The sequence below is a fragment of the Eucyclogobius newberryi genome, unplaced genomic scaffold (assembly GCF_026437365.1).
Source record: "Eucyclogobius newberryi isolate DKJ021-1_F unplaced genomic scaffold, fEucNew1.0.hap1 SCAF_15, whole genome shotgun sequence".
Taxonomy (NCBI): domain Eukaryota; kingdom Metazoa; phylum Chordata; class Actinopteri; order Gobiiformes; family Gobiidae; genus Eucyclogobius; species Eucyclogobius newberryi.
The window spans coordinates 19,482,447-19,497,783 of NW_027315779.1; the positions used below are offsets into that span (position 1 = coordinate 19,482,447).

Genomic DNA, 15,337 nt, shown 5'->3' on the forward strand with positions numbered 1-15,337 from the left:
CGTAAATTAAACATGAGAGTTCTTAATTTTAACAATGATCTGTTTAATATTCCGAAACATATGGTGAAATTAAATATTTTTGTATATTGAATTAATATACATTTAATCTTGAAAAAAAATGAAAAAAATGAAAAGGCAATATGCAAATACCCTGCATTGGCAGTGATTCAAAAATAAAAATAAAAACATGAGGACAATAATAAATACATACATGGTTAATAATTTAAACTCTATTTTTCAGATTCACAAAACTGATGACGTGTAAATTGGTGCCGTTTTGTGGTTAAGGCACAGCACACTATGCCAGGCCCCAAGTGCAGAAGGCCGCAGTGTCGAGGGTTCGAATCCCGACTCCGATAATTTACCGCATGTCCTCCCCTCTCTCATCCCCCCTTTCACACTCTCCTCTCCTGTCTAATAAAGCCCACGGGCAACAAAATCTTTTAAAAGAAGAAAAGTAAATTGGATGGAGCCATTTTGCATTAACAGCACAGCCGCTTAAGAATTCTTACTGAAAGCAAGTAATGTCAAGCCATACAGTAATATACCATATTATAATAGTGTATTTGTCACACTCGATCTAGCCTCTCTCACAAATGACTTCAATCACACTCTGCTCCATGGGGACGGGGTCAAGGCAGCGGTGAGCAGAGCTTCCCACTATCTCATCCAACAGGAAGTGCACAAGATTTTCATCTGAAACAAAGCGCCACAGATACATTTGTAGGTAGTGACAGTCAACTTGGATCTGCTGCAGTCCATAACGGCCAAATGTGCGCACACGGACACACTCCAGGAAGGTCTTGAGGCTGATTTTGATGATTCCTGTCATGACCGACACCTGGAAGAGCGTGAAAGCTGCTTATGAAAGGGGCTGTGATGTATTATCTTTGATGATTTATCATGGTGTGATTCTCTGCTCACCTTGTTGAACTCCACTGAGCTGAAAATGTCAATCCTTTCAGAAAAAAGCTTGTGTATGTTGCTCAACAGATTAGTGTCCATAGGTGCACTGCAGGCAGAGAAAGCTTTTAATCATTTGTATCTTGTCACACCAGACAGCTGATATGTTGTAAACATGGAGGCCCAGGACAACACGACACAGCATTAGCTGGCAGGTGTGTACCTTGGTGTGTAGCTGGCAGCATAACGGGCTGGCTGCCTGGAGCTGCTATAAACAGAGAAAGTCCTTTTGCTGGAGTCACTGCTGTGTGCTTTTCTCACTCCCTCCTCATACAAAAGGCCGACCTGTTTCAAATCACAAAAGACAGTTCATAAAACAAGCAATTCAACATTACATGACGAAATCACTGCTAAATAACCTGAACATCAATAGAAGTAGTGTCCTCAACGACCCTCTTCATCACCGCACGGACATTTCGAGGTTCAATGGTGTTCACCCAGTCTCTCGTCTCTACACTCTTTCTGAGCATCTGAGAAATAATCAACCCCTGGACCTGTAAAACATAAAGCAACAGTCAGAAAGACAGATGCAAGTTCAAAAGGTTTTTGTACACCCATTCTGTCAAAACCAACCTTCACATAATGGTTCAGAAGCTTCTGCGTGGCTTCCCTGGCCTCAGCACACAAAGTTGTGACAGGTGTGACAGGGCTGTGGTGCTGTGAAAACACAGAACTGTAAGATACATTTAGAGAGTCAAGATAACAATGGACACTGATGGTTAAAAAATATAATCATTAGTTCCATTAGTGGGTGCGGGAGGAAACTATTACATTTTAATTGAGGAAGTACAAAATGTGATTTGGCCAATAAGACTGTGATTTAAATAGTCCCTATTTAATAACCCAGTGATGATAATGAAACTTCTCAAAGTGACACATGCTAAAAATGCATTCATATAAATACACTTATTTTGTTTGAAATCTAGTACGGGCAGTTTCTTTGTATTTTGGCATTTGTGCACCATGGCTCAATTTAACTGCCAATTTATGTACTTTTCTACCTTCAATTTACTTTTCTACCTTCAAGCGTTTTACATCAAGAAAGAAGCAAACAATGGGCCAAGTCTTGCCCACGAACACAACTACAGTATTAATTTGTGGGAGCAGATTAGCTCCGTCAATAAATGACGGATGGAACTCAATATTTATTGCGAGTACCTTTTTTGGGGGGGACGTGGGTAAATGTTCATTACTTTGTTGTTTGAGCTGTGGAGGGTTCCATCCTACTATATTTTTGTTCATATTTAATAATATTGTACATTTAAAAAGGGTTTACAGGGTTTATCCTCCTTTAGTGTTTTGTGTTAGTGTTAGTGTATTATTATAGTTCCATTACTATTGTTTATTGTGATATTTTCTGCAGCAGTATACCACACAACTGCTCTATCAAGGATGTTGGAATTTTTAAAAATATTTTTATATCAGGAGCAGGAATTGAACAGACCTTTGGAGGACGAGCACTCTACTACCAACTGAGCTACTGCACCCACTACTAGTGAAAAAACTCTTTTGCACAGTTCTGGCCAGTACGCATACTTTCAGTACAGTCCATACTCTAGTTGTTATACTTGCCTGCACCAGGAACTGCTCATCAGTTAAAGTGAGTATGTATGAGATGGTGGAGGTCTCGTAGTCGAGGCAGAGGCGCGACAACAGCAACAGAAGGGCAGGAGGGGTCGAGCCGCCCTTGTCTCCTGCACTTTCACAGAAATGACGTGACGACTGGCACACAAACCTTATGAAGCTCACCACAAGGCTCTCGCGAACACCTTTACTACAGAATTCACCCTTTGACAAGAAAAGTGGAAAAGATTATCAGCACAGAATCTTTGAAACTTATTATTTAATCAAGCAGTTCCCTTCAAAAGTACTTTTAAAACTTCTACTACACTGGCCAAACAATGGATGCAATCAGCATTCTTCTGTACAACCAAATATGTATGATCATTTTATGTAACAAAGAAACACATATAATGGAGTGATAAGAAATACAGAACAGTATAACTACTGACCTTAAAGTATGGTTTATTAGAGAATGTGATGTCTTTTGCAGTGAAAAGGTGCACTGACGCCAGCACAGACTTGATTTGATTGAGAATAGAGGATGATAAAGACGACAACAGTTCTGGCAAACTGCTGGGGTTGTCCCTACCAGACGCTGATCCTCCCACCACTGAAGCCCCGCCCATAGAGAGACGGGGCGTGGCCAAGGCCTGCCTCACGTCTGTCAAACTGTCCATGTAGAAGCTCTGTAGTGCACACAGGTACTGCTTCACACGCTCGTTTGCTGCACGGATAACTATCTCGGTGCCCTGGTTTGGCACTGATGAACCAGGAAGTAGTTTGGCCACAGCTTGCAGTCTGCGGTGGAAACGGTCCAAAGCCCGCACAAGTAGAGAGTTATCCCCAACTCCCCTCTCCTCTTGTATCCTTCGCTCGACCAAGGAGAAATACCGAGTAGAAAGATCTTCTACAAACACTTGTAGCTTGCCATTTGCCATCTGGGGAATATTCTTGGTTGCCAGCTCACCAGTTTGAGGGTGGTTGATAAACAGCTCTTGGTATGATGTAATTACTAAGCATAGGCTACTAACAAACTCGTTGCAGCCTCGATCAATAAACTCCAGGATATCAGTTTTGGGAGAGGGGGGGGAGGACAGAGAAGGAGAGCTTTCAGAGGGTGAATTAGCAGCTGCAGCTGATGAGTCTTTTTGAGCAGCAGAAACAGAGGCCTTCTTCACAGTGGAAGCATCAGCGTTTATCTCTGCCTCCAGGCCCTGGAGATCTGTCTCTAGCCGAGCTCGAGCATGGGAGAGGAATTTATCACACAGCTCCTCAGCAGGTTCATCCAGCTGTAGCAGCAGCTCCACACACTCCGATAGATCTTTGGAACTAGTGCCACCATCCCTGCCAGAGCAATCAAACAAGCAAATGGAAAAAAGGAAGAGAATATCTCACATCGGTCAAAGTGAAGCTAGCATAACCTTATAAAATCAAAAAAAGAAGATAAGGTTTATGACAATACGATACTGGTATACATAAATAACTTGGATGAATGAACAAATACTTTCAATGTAAATCATATTGGTGCAATATTCTCCGTCCATATAACTGCTGTAAATAAGAGTGTTACTTTTGTTACTATTCTTTTTTTTTTTTACTTTTTATTAAGAGTTTTTTTTTTTTTTTTAATATGAGCTTTTCTATAAAGAGTGTTTTTTTTTTTTTTAAGTTTTCTATAGGTTATCTGTTCTTTTACTTCTGTATCTACTTGTGTTGCAACACTGGAATTTCCCCATTGTGTGGACAAATAAAGGCTCATCTTCTCTTAATACAGATTCATAGAAGATTATCTGGGCATTAAAACACATGCACCATTTTTTTTTTTACAATTATCTATTCAAGTCTTTTTTTCCAGCCTTATTGAGCTAATTATTTCTGTTTAGGACTTAACAGTATATTAATATATTTTGTTGTAATTAGGTGGTGTCAGCCACTAAATATGATCAAGTCAAGTACCAAATAAGACTAGAACGTGGAATTGTGGGAAACTCACCTGAACTTCTGCCGCAGCTCTTGAGCCAGTTTGTCCATGATGGCATGACAGTCATCTTGGATGCCCTTGAAGGACGGGAGGTGGCTGTACTGCAGCAGCACAAAGCGAGCTCGGCGGTGGGAGTTCACAGCCTGAGCATAAGCCTGGAGCTCCAGACACTTGTTTAGTCTGGCAGGCAGCTCAAAAAGAAACTGCAGCTTTCTTAACAATGTGTGGACACCTGGAAAGGATATAATCATTTTTACTTTATCATTAAGCAAGTATCGAGTTTGGTTTTCTTTCATGTTCATTGTCCAACCTGAGAGTTTAGTAATCTGCACATGTTGGTCTTGAAGTGTGCCACTGATCCGAGCACTGAAGTCTGTTATCGCTGCCATGTTTGCAGAAAGACAGTCCATTTCATCCTCCATCTTTTTAAAATCATTCTTCATCTTTCTTATTGTGTCTGGAAAACAAACAAATGTGATATTTGGGATGGATATGGACTGCGCTACAATTTATTTTTTGTTATTCTACCTGTTGCAGATATGAACTTGTTGTAGTTTTCATACACCAGTGTCTGCATGTCACTGTCCAAAGACCGGATCTGTTTGACCATGCATGTCTCGTGGTCCATTAACTCTGCAAGAGAGCACTCTCTTCGCAGCTGAAATAGAATAGAACAAGATCATCATCATCATCATCAAATAATAATAATATTAACGGCATAAGAAAAATATAGCACAGTATAAGTTTCTTCCAGAGAAACTAAAATTACTTGAATGCTAGGTTCGAGAAAGGATTGTGTTTCAAGTCAAGTATCCAAAATGCCCTGCGAATAATTGCATGTAAAAAAAACACAATCTTGCATAAAAACAATGAGCATTTACGATTTAGAGACAGGACAGCACCTTGTTGAGGTAAAGCTCTGGGTCGAAGTGAGGCCCATTGATATCACAGGGATCCAAGGACTCTGCCTGCTCCACGGCCTTTCCCTCCTCATTCAGCCCGTAGAAAAGCTTCAGCATCCCGTGCACCCTACGTCTCCTGCCGCTGTCGTCTGCGGCAGAGTCGTCCACCTCGCTGTTCATTTTCTATTCTGAATTGCTATAAATTGTATGAATACGAGAAGCTGAACCAGACGCGGAAAGACTTGCGGCTAATGTGACACAGAGGAGGAAGATCCTGCTTCAACTCCACTCAGCGTCGACAAACTTAAATCCCTGATATTACCACGCATTCATCGCTAAATATTCAACCAAATATGGCATTATAATAACGGGGGATAAAACACAATTCAAAACAACCCCTTCAACTAGCAAAACAGCGACGCTACTTCCTGGTTAGCAGCCAATCCAGTGCATCCGGTGACACGTCATGAAGATGCTTTCAGGCACTGAGACCGGAAATGGGTGAAAAATATTTATCAGAGCACATTTTTATATTAATTTATTTTAAAGCCACTCAACAAACAGAAAAAATATTGCTTGTGCATTTATTTTTATTGAGGAAAAAATACATGGTTAAAAAGCATACACAATTTTACATTAAAATGAGAAATACAATTTTTCCCAGAACCGTCAATCAAAACAGTACATATTAGTAGGCACTTTATTTCCGAGGTGTCTTTAAATTAGTATACAAATGTTTATATATTTTTTTTAAATTCTTAACCAAAAATCATCCAAAATGTTAGAAGATGCAAAGCAGTTACAAAAAGTGAACAAGTGAAATGGTATTATAGTGCAGCATGATGTCATTTGTGGGAATAACTATTCTACAACAAATGCACAATATGCATCATGTACAGTATGGGATACAAGGGACCGCTGGAGTTCATTATGGGATATTTAGTATAAGAGAAAGGCTGGGTTTTAGAGGCTTATTGTGAAAAAAAAAAAGTTTTTTTTAGTATTACCTCTGAGGCATACAGGCTTACTTTGGTGTGCTTGTAAAAGCATATTCAACAATCAACAAAATCCCTTCCACAATTAAGTCCAGTCAGGTAGAATCAATCCAGATAAAATTAGATAACATTCACTTTAGTTTGGATTTGACAAAGTAAAAAACAAAACAATATTGCATCAGTTCCATTAACTTACATTTTACAGAAGATTGTGTTTTTAATTTTGCAGTGGCTGTTCAAACTAACAGCTTGTTAAGGCAGTGAGCATTGCTTAACCTGCAAGTTAGTAACTTCTAATATTTGTATCATTTGGGCAAGGGATTGAGGAAAAATATATGATATGTGGTGCAATTTATATTTCCAATTTAGAACTCTTTAATTCATTAATAAATTAATTGTCTTATATATGTTGAGGTATGTTAGCCATATGAAAATTAGTACTGCTCAAATAAATAGTGCTTAGCGGCAGTATGTAAGAAAACAGCAGGAGCAAATAGTTTAAAATATCACCAAAAACAATATTGACCACAGAAAAATAAGAATTGTCCCTTCACAGAATGTCAAAGCCCTAAAAAGTTCTAAATGAAATGATCATAAAGTGGTAGCACCCCATTGAGCTTTACCAGAAATATTAAAACCACACTGCCCAAGAATACTGCAGATTTTGTAAATGTTTTTCATTGCCTGGTGATATACTGTATAGGGCGATACGACAAGGCTCACCTGCTTATCATATCAACATATTAAACAACTTCTTTGTCTCCCCCCAGGCTCACCTGCTTATCATATCAACATATTAAACAACTTCTTTGTCTCCCCCCAGGCTCACCTGCTTATCATATCAACATATTAAACAACTTCTTTGTCTCCCCCCAGGCTCACCTTGAAGAATGGAGGAGTTTAATATGTTATGTTCACATTACCACATTCTCTTTATATACACATGACTTCAAGATATAAATATCCCTCAATTGGTCCTTTCCACATCAATATATTAACAGTAACATGTTTTCTTGTTCATTGGCTTTCAGTGTAAAATGTAAAGGTTTGGTCTTTGAAGGCAAAAAGAAGAGTTGAAAAGTTAACTGTTGAAAAGTTAACCCTGCTCCAGGTTGTCTGCCCCTTGAACTGCAGAGTAAGTAGATATTGTTGCCTGTCGAGAAAAGAAAGACGCAGCTCTTTTTGGTTTCAAGCGCTTGATTTCCTTTCCTGAAAAACAACCAGAGTTCCGTTATTCTAAACTTATGATGTACAACATTTAGTACAATAGACAGATTTCTCACCATTATCCACATAGCTAATAGTGTTAAGTGAGTGGACACGGCTGCAAACAACGCTGCTTTGTCTGCGTAGCAAACCCCGCCGCCCTCCTCTTCCATTTTTGTTGCTCGAATCTTTTCCAGAAGCTTGAGCCTGGCTAGTCTCGCCATCTGTGTCGGCTGCTGCCGTGGCCTCGGATACACACTTCAGCTCCACACAGAACTCTATGAAGCCACTCATTAGCTCTGCCTGTGTGACATACAACAGATCTCAGATTGCCCCCATTACAAAAAACATGTACAATAATCAACACATTTATCTTGTGTGGCTAAGCACAAGCTTTCTGGTGAAGTGGCTTTAAAGTGATGCACATAAATACATAGCACAATTGTAAGGCTAGGTTTTTTCTTTTTTTACCAATAATTCAGAACTTAGCCTATATTTTACAAATAAGTGCTTGAACATACTTGCTTTGAGTAGATTTTGAGGAGCTTGTTGACAGGAGTGCCATCCTCTTCTCCATCGAACTCCAGCCACAGTATATGAGAGTCCCCCTCCTCTTCTGGATAGGTATGGTCCCAGCACAGTTCACTGAATCTCAAACCCAGTAGTACATGCTAAAAAAGTTAATAAAGTAGATAATGTATCCATGCATTTAACAAGTAGTTAATGTGATATCAACTAAATTATGCACCTTTTCTTTGACATCCATAACATACACTCCCTCCAGACAGATTCCAACAGTAACTGCTTTCCGTCGTCCTCTTTGGAGGATCCCTTGCACAGGTTTGTCAATATCTCCATAGAAGAAGCCACATCTGTTAATTAGGTCATTAAATTATGATTACTTTTGGGAGACAATTTGCCCATGCGTGGTCTGACACATTAAACGTCACACATTACGTACCCATAATAAGGCAGAGAGTGGCAAGTGTTAAGGTAATGGTGTAGGAGCTGTGCGCACTCAGAGGAGTTCCCTGCTGATGTGCTGATCTTTCTGTATTCTTCTAAAAGGCTCTGCTCCAGACATGCCTGACGACTTGACTTTCCTCTAAGCGTCGACAGCAGCCCTCCACTGCCCAAAGCAACGTGAGCTGGCAGGAAAGATGACAACTTCTTTTCTCTAAGAACAAACCAAATTTGTATGTAATTTAGCAACTAGTCGATGGTGTTTGGTGTTACAAAACTGATCTTTATGTCATTATGGTTGCGAAAATGTACAAATGGGAGGTGTACTTTGTAAGCACTTAAAAGCTAAAAAGTAAACAAATATTGTATCGCCAGTTTAAGAATCTTACTTTATTGTAGCTGTTAGTTTTTGGCTCTCTAGTCCACTTCCCTCTTCTATAGCCAGGCTCAAAGCTCCAAGGCTGGTCCAGTGCTCTGGATCGCAGGGATATCGCCCTGTGAGGATGTTGCTTTTGGCTTCTTCAAACAATAGCCTTAGAACAGCTTCATCTTCTATCTGATCAGAAAAATACATCTACAATTAAAGAAGTTGTTATGTAAAAGTCATAAAAAGGTACAATATTTTACCAGGAGCTCTTTTGATTTAGAATAAAAAACATTGCGACGATATTGAAGAAAGGGCTCGTCTGAGGAGAAGCACAATTTTATATTATATTTATTTATTTATATTTATTTGTTAGACAATTGACCGTAACATCAGACCTTATAATCTTACCACATTTACCTTGTGATATGTCTTCCTCTGAGGCCTCAGTGAAGCGATACAGTAGGTCGTGCCATTGCCGACATAATTTATATGGCTGATGTCTTGGTTTTAACTGCAATTCTGCACAAAAGCATAACATGGTTAGTGATATTAAGTAGATGTTCATTTGTGCGTAATGTCAAAATTGTCTTACCAAGCAATGGAGAACACAACCAGAAGGCAAAAACATCCTGTATCGAGTCAGGAATATTCAAAGTCTCGCGCACACTGCGTCCCAACTCCTGAACAGTGACACTACCAAGGCCTTCCACTGTTAAATGAACTGCACTCTCTCCAAACAAATATATCAGCACATCTTGGGCTGGAAAAATAAGAGTAAAGGGAGTGGGTTTAACTGTATTGAAGATTATGTTGTAACACATGTACATAAACATATTTTATTAAAGTCACAATTGGCCTTACCACGAGAAAGTGTTGCAGATGAGGCAACGCTTCCTCGTTGAGAGAGATTATCTGAGGAATCTGGTGGAAAATTGGCCTCATCTCCTTCCATTCCTTGTATATAATGCAAAAGACAACATCAGATGATCATGATTTCAAATACAATTTTGGTCAAAGTTTCTTTACACAATATTAACAACTATAGAAGTAAAGTTCATCCTCCAACTCAAAATGTGACATTATTTTTGTTTCAATCAGAGGTGTTATATTAGCGCCATCATGTGGTAAAAGACAAGAACATACAGAAATATTTGCTAAAATTGGTAACCCTTGACCTCACCCTCAAGATACAGAAGTACCCCACCAGATAACAACTCATCACACGTCTTAGCTGGTTTAATATATATTTAGTACACGAATGAATAAAAATGCTTAACGTTAAGTTTGGCGGTGAACATGTGAGGCCCTGCCTAGCTAGCATGAGCTAACGAACCAAGTTTTGATTTCCAATCATTAAATCCGACCACAGACCAGTTCACAAGTCCAACCTTAATGTGGAAGCTACATTACCAGAGGAACATGTACCACATTAACATGATTTGTTATTTATTAGCATGTACTATCATACCTTACTTTCCTGTAGACCTGCCCTTCTCTATTTCTATTCACAATCCAGGCAGCAGATGTAGCCTGCCTTGTATCCAGCTTTGTCAGAGGTGCAATAGCCTCACGTCTTATAAACTCTCTTTAGTTTAGCTCGTTGTTGTTAGTCATTTGACGCAGACTGTCGGGCTGTGGTTGCTAAGCTAAGTTAGGATGTTAGCAGTGCTGTTTGGACGAGTCCCTCTGCACAGGGCGTGACTGTAAACATCTCAGACCAGGATGACTCAAGGGTCTAAAGATGTATTTGTGACAAATATTCAACAAGCGAACACGGCTTTTTAAATAACGTTACTTGTGTACATCTGTGAACTTTCCCTGTCAATGCTAACACATTATTGTCGATTCAGGAACAGTTACGATAGTGATGTGTAATTTCAGTTCGTGCTTAAAAAACCCTGTACAAAGTAGACACAAAGTAGACACGCACATACCTTCACACAGCTTCAAAAGAAATAGTTAAAGAGAGAGATCTAAACCAAAAGTTTGAGAAGAGCACCAAGCCGTTAGATGATCACGTGTCAAAGGCGTCACCGCGGGTTTCAGCTGGAAAAGAAGAAGCGTGGACTGGATTGTTTTGTATTTCCTTTGGCAAGTGAGCGCTGCTGCTCATGGATCTATTCAAATATTGGTGCAGTGGCTGGTGTAAATTGGTTTAGAGTACGTCAGTTAAAGGTTCAATTGTCATTTACAGATGCCAGTTTAGTTCATGACAATAACAAAAGGATTTGTATTAGCTTCTACATGTCACACCATTTTGTTACTTGACTGTCTCGCGCAGAGCAGTGAACAGCGCCCCTAGAGGAGGTCCCTGTAATGGTCCGGGCCATGGTCCCTGCTGCGACAGGACAGAACATGCTTTAGGCTACAACCGCGACTTATGTCCATGGACTGCCACAAATGCACTATTTACTATTTATAGCCCTAACATTTACTGATGTTTACTGTCCACAAATTCATGGTTGGCACTTTTGTGACCATTTCCGTAACACTTTAGGGGGCCTACCACTTACTAACAGTCTGGCTCAACTATCAGACATTATGACACACAACTGTAATCACGTCCATGAATCTATTTGGTTTTGCCTCCAACATCAGACAGAAATACTGAGGTAGAGAAACTGCTGTTTCTGTACTGTAACCTAACATTTGTCATCATTTTCAGAATTTTGGGGGCCCTCTGGTGGTCTGGGGCTCTCTGGTGGCGTAGGGCCACCAGAGAGAGTATAGTAGAGTACAGTGTCGCGTAGAGTATAGTGTTGTGACTGCAAGGCTAGCAAGTTTTACTAACAAGATTAACAGCTTTAACGAAGGTGTCAAAACAAAGGTGTCACGCTTGAGATGACTAACATTTAATTCGTCTCCCTAATCCTTAATCCACTTGAACGAGATGTAACTGGTGTAGGTATTATCTATTTGAGGGAAACACACAGTCAGATCTGAATTTTTTTATTAATAATAACTTTATTAAAGTGTCCAATTATTAGCACCCAGATGCATACAGTAGGCTAGAGCCTCCTACATATGACAAAATCACACCACATGAAATTGCATTTTCTTTTAATATAACAATATGTTTGAGCAAAGTAATAGTGACAGGGTAACTCCAAAGCATAATTTATTTACTTGGTCGTGTAATTTTACAGCAAGAAAAATATAATATAATGGCTAATATCATTTATATTTATTGAAGAAATAAAATATAAAATATATCTTATACATAATAACTAGATGCCATGTGTTTATTGTATATATATATATATATATATATATATATATATATATATATATATATATATATATATATATATATATGTGTGTGTGTGTTTGTGTGTGTTTGTGTGTGTGTGTGTGTAAGTGTGTGTATGTAAGTGTGTGTATGTAAGTGCGTGTATGTGTGTGTATGTAAGTGTGTGTATGTGCGTGCGTGTGTGTGTGTATGTGTGTGCGTGTGTGTGTGTGTAAGTGTGTGTATGTAAGTGTGTGTATGTGTGTGTGTGCGTGTGTGTGTGTGTGTGTGTGTGTGTAAGTGTGTGTGTGTGTAATTGTGTATATGTATGTATGTATGTATATTATTTATAAACAAAATGTAAAACTTAAATCAATGATCTGTTGGAATGATTGAATGTTCATCTCCTGAACAGCAGGTGCATAGCTCAGATACAGTGTGTTTTCTGTGTGTTCAGGCATTGGATGGGCCTGGTGTCTCAGCCCCCTCCTCAACTTGGTTCTTAAGGAGGAGAAACTTCATTACTGGGTCCAGATACTCCATGACAGTGTCCTTCACTCCCTTCTCCAGCAGGTAGCCCTCCGTCTCGATCTCTGTGTTCTCACTTCCTCCCACTGCCTCCATAGAAGTCTGCAAGAACCGCAAACTCACCAACACTGAGCCCTAAAAAGACAAGAGATACACTGAGTAGTGTAGGCACATGAAAAGACAATTATATTTGTGCTGTTTAAGTATTGTACCTGCAAGAGGAATACAGAAAACACACCACCACCAATAGTGTTCATCAGGCCCATATAGTAGTTTAGTAAAGCCTCCCTGCAGCCATCTATGTAGATGTTGAGTTCCTCAGTCTGGTAGTCGTAGTTATAGTGGGCAGAATTGTTCATTAGTTGATACTGGATGCATGGCCTCGGAGAACTGGGATTACAGCAACTGAATGGGACTCCGTCCACCAAGTACCGACCATCCACATTGCTCTTGATTCGGCTTTGGAGAACAAACAAGGGAAAAACGGGTCAAAATGGCAAAGGAAATCAGAAATAAAGTAGGCTAGCTATTTTAAGAGCTTACTCTTTGACTTCTTTTGAGTTGAAATCCAGGTAGCGGTTGCTGATCCATTGCACCTCAAACCAGTCCCTGAAGTCATTGTTTCCGCAACACTGGAACTCCATCTGTAGTCGATCAATATTCTGCTTTTGAAAGCAGCGCCCTGGGGTGTCTGTGTCTTTGTAAAAGCGAATGCCATTTCTCAGGCCCACCTTTAGTGAGGACTCCAGACTGCCCTTCATGGCATAGCTCATAACAACAGCCAGTAGCATAAGGACAGTGAAGAAGCAGGAGATTGCAAAATAGGGCTTCAAGAAATTCTTCCATCGTGGAAATCTGCCAGCATCCAGGGCATCTTGACCAATCTTTCCAGCAAAGTAATTTATTCCCAAAGAGGCCAGACCCACAATCATGAGGGTGTTGGGTACAATGTGTATGTCGGTGTTGTCCATTACCTAAAAGGATCAGAGCTTGTTCAGAACTGAACTTCTTAAAGCTAAAGCAACTTTTTAGCCATAAGGAGTCCTAGACCTTCTTGCAATTTCAGGCTCACATTGAAATCAGGAATGGTATCTTGAATTATGTACTTGCCAAAATAATAACTGGCTGTCACTTTGCCTGCTGTAAGTTAGTTTGAATACAAAATTGAGCTTTGGAAAGTTGTAACGATTTAATTGTTGCTGTTTGATTGAGTTATTTTTCATATTTTCAGAAGTTGGCTGCTACAAACATTGACCACTAAAGTAAAAGCACTGATTGTGTCTCTTGCTACAGTTTACACATAATTGGAGGCTCAAAGAGTTGAAGGAGGCTGATGGATATTGCACTGTGTATTTGGCTGACAGTGAGTTTCTTCTTGGAGGTAATGCATTGCTTGCTATTCTTCCGCCAACTCAGGAGTCTAAACTTACAATAAGTCCATTCAAATGCTAAATAGACTACACCTACTGCACACAGCACTTTCGGGCCAAAGAGCCTCTACATCTCATGACGCAATATAATTAACCACCAAATAATGGACATTTAAATAGACACAGGTATTGTAGTCAAACAGAACTCTGTGGATTTATACCACTCTCTTATGAAGAGCCTGAGACACAGATTTAAATTAAGCCAGGTTATTAATGTCATCCAAAGAGGGTCACATGAAGGACAAGTTGAATTTCCCTCAAACCATCACCAGAAAATATAGTGATTGTCTTTTTAAGTCAGTATTAGCAATAGCACTTGATGATTTAAAAAAGTGAACACACATTTTATCTTTTATGAAATGTTTTACTATTATTATTATTAAATTACTTTTTTTTAATTAAGGTTGCTAAATCTACCTACTTAATCATGCTTAAAGAAAACTAGACTGGGCTACTGTTACCTCTCCCCTCCTGCGAAGCTCTGTTTTGAGGATGCACCCGAGGGTGAAGGTCATGGCTCCGGCCACTGTGGCACACCATGAGAGGAGCCACAGTCCCTGGGCCAGCTTCACCCTTTTCTCAAAAGGGAACTTCAGCTTCATCACCACCATGATTGCTGAAGTCAGGGAGTCCGAGTCTCAGAGGGGGAAAAGGGGAAGGAGAGCAACAACATACGAAGGGGCAGCCTAACCCCTTGTCTGAAAATAAGGACACGTAAACTAAAATCATTATTTAACAATATAAAGAGTAAGTAAAAGGATAATATTTAAGCTAATAGCATAAAATAGTTTCCAAATTAAAACAAATTCAAATAGCAATGCAAGTAATAAGCAACATAAGTCTCTGTCTAGTATTCTACTATTTTGATAATTACCTTAGTTATTTCTCAAAAAATGCTGAAAAATATGTGTTATTCCCAGCAACCACTGTACACCTTCCAGAGGGCCGTACAGTGGATTTGGTGAACATGGCTGGGGTGAACATCTTACAGCTAATGCCTTCCTATCCTATTAAACAGGTCTGATCAATCCAGGCCAATGTCAGCTCAGCAGCCATCACTCCCTCACACAGAGACAGGACAAACCTAATTCAAACTGACGTGTAGATTCTCAAGTATGAGAGGGAATATGCTTCATTCTGTGACTGAGAAACTGTGGACACTGTCGTATCAAGATGTATCAAGTATGATACACAATCAACAGTGCAGTTT

At 39.6% G+C, this 15,337-nt stretch overlaps 3 protein-coding genes across 4 annotated transcripts; all 3 read right to left on the reverse strand.

Moving 5' to 3' along the window:
• Positions 1-461: 461 nt before the first annotated feature.
• On the reverse strand, positions 462-5,795 carry vps51 (VPS51 subunit of GARP complex). The gene is made up of 11 exons (XM_072446573.1): positions 5,410-5,795; positions 5,036-5,165; positions 4,818-4,964; positions 4,520-4,739; positions 2,976-3,870; positions 2,536-2,751; positions 1,537-1,620; positions 1,323-1,457; positions 1,127-1,248; positions 925-1,012; positions 462-841 (listed from the first exon to the last, which is right to left on the reverse strand). Exons 1-11 carry the CDS (start codon positions 5,587-5,589, stop codon positions 581-583), a joined length of 2,478 nt encoding a protein of 825 aa, XP_072302674.1. The 5' UTR covers positions 5,590-5,795; the 3' UTR covers positions 462-580.
• A 1,478-nt stretch (positions 5,796-7,273) lies between these two features.
• Positions 7,274-11,008, reverse strand: frmd8 (FERM domain containing 8). 2 transcript variants are annotated; one of them, XM_072446574.1, is made up of 11 exons: positions 10,875-11,008; positions 9,802-9,894; positions 9,533-9,700; positions 9,358-9,459; positions 9,201-9,259; positions 8,963-9,129; positions 8,572-8,787; positions 8,359-8,482; positions 8,132-8,281; positions 7,688-7,913; positions 7,274-7,613 (listed from the first exon to the last, which is right to left on the reverse strand). In XM_072446574.1, exons 2-11 carry the CDS (start codon positions 9,890-9,892, stop codon positions 7,501-7,503), a joined length of 1,416 nt encoding a protein of 471 aa, XP_072302675.1. In that variant the 5' UTR covers positions 9,893-9,894; positions 10,875-11,008; the 3' UTR covers positions 7,274-7,500. The 2 variants fall into 2 exon arrangements, with proteins under 2 accessions (XP_072302675.1, XP_072302677.1); XM_072446576.1 differs by lacking the exon at positions 10,875-11,008 and adding an exon at positions 10,409-10,429.
• A 1,554-nt stretch (positions 11,009-12,562) lies between these two features.
• rom1a (retinal outer segment membrane protein 1a) lies at positions 12,563-15,205 on the reverse strand. The gene is made up of 5 exons (XM_072446577.1): positions 15,002-15,205; positions 14,589-14,825; positions 13,241-13,671; positions 12,910-13,156; positions 12,563-12,832 (listed from the first exon to the last, which is right to left on the reverse strand). The coding sequence occupies exons 2-5, from the start codon at positions 14,736-14,738 to the stop codon at positions 12,623-12,625; spliced, it is 1,038 nt and encodes a 345-aa protein (XP_072302678.1). The 5' UTR covers positions 14,739-14,825; positions 15,002-15,205; the 3' UTR covers positions 12,563-12,622.
• Between the last annotated feature and the right edge of the window lie 132 nt (positions 15,206-15,337).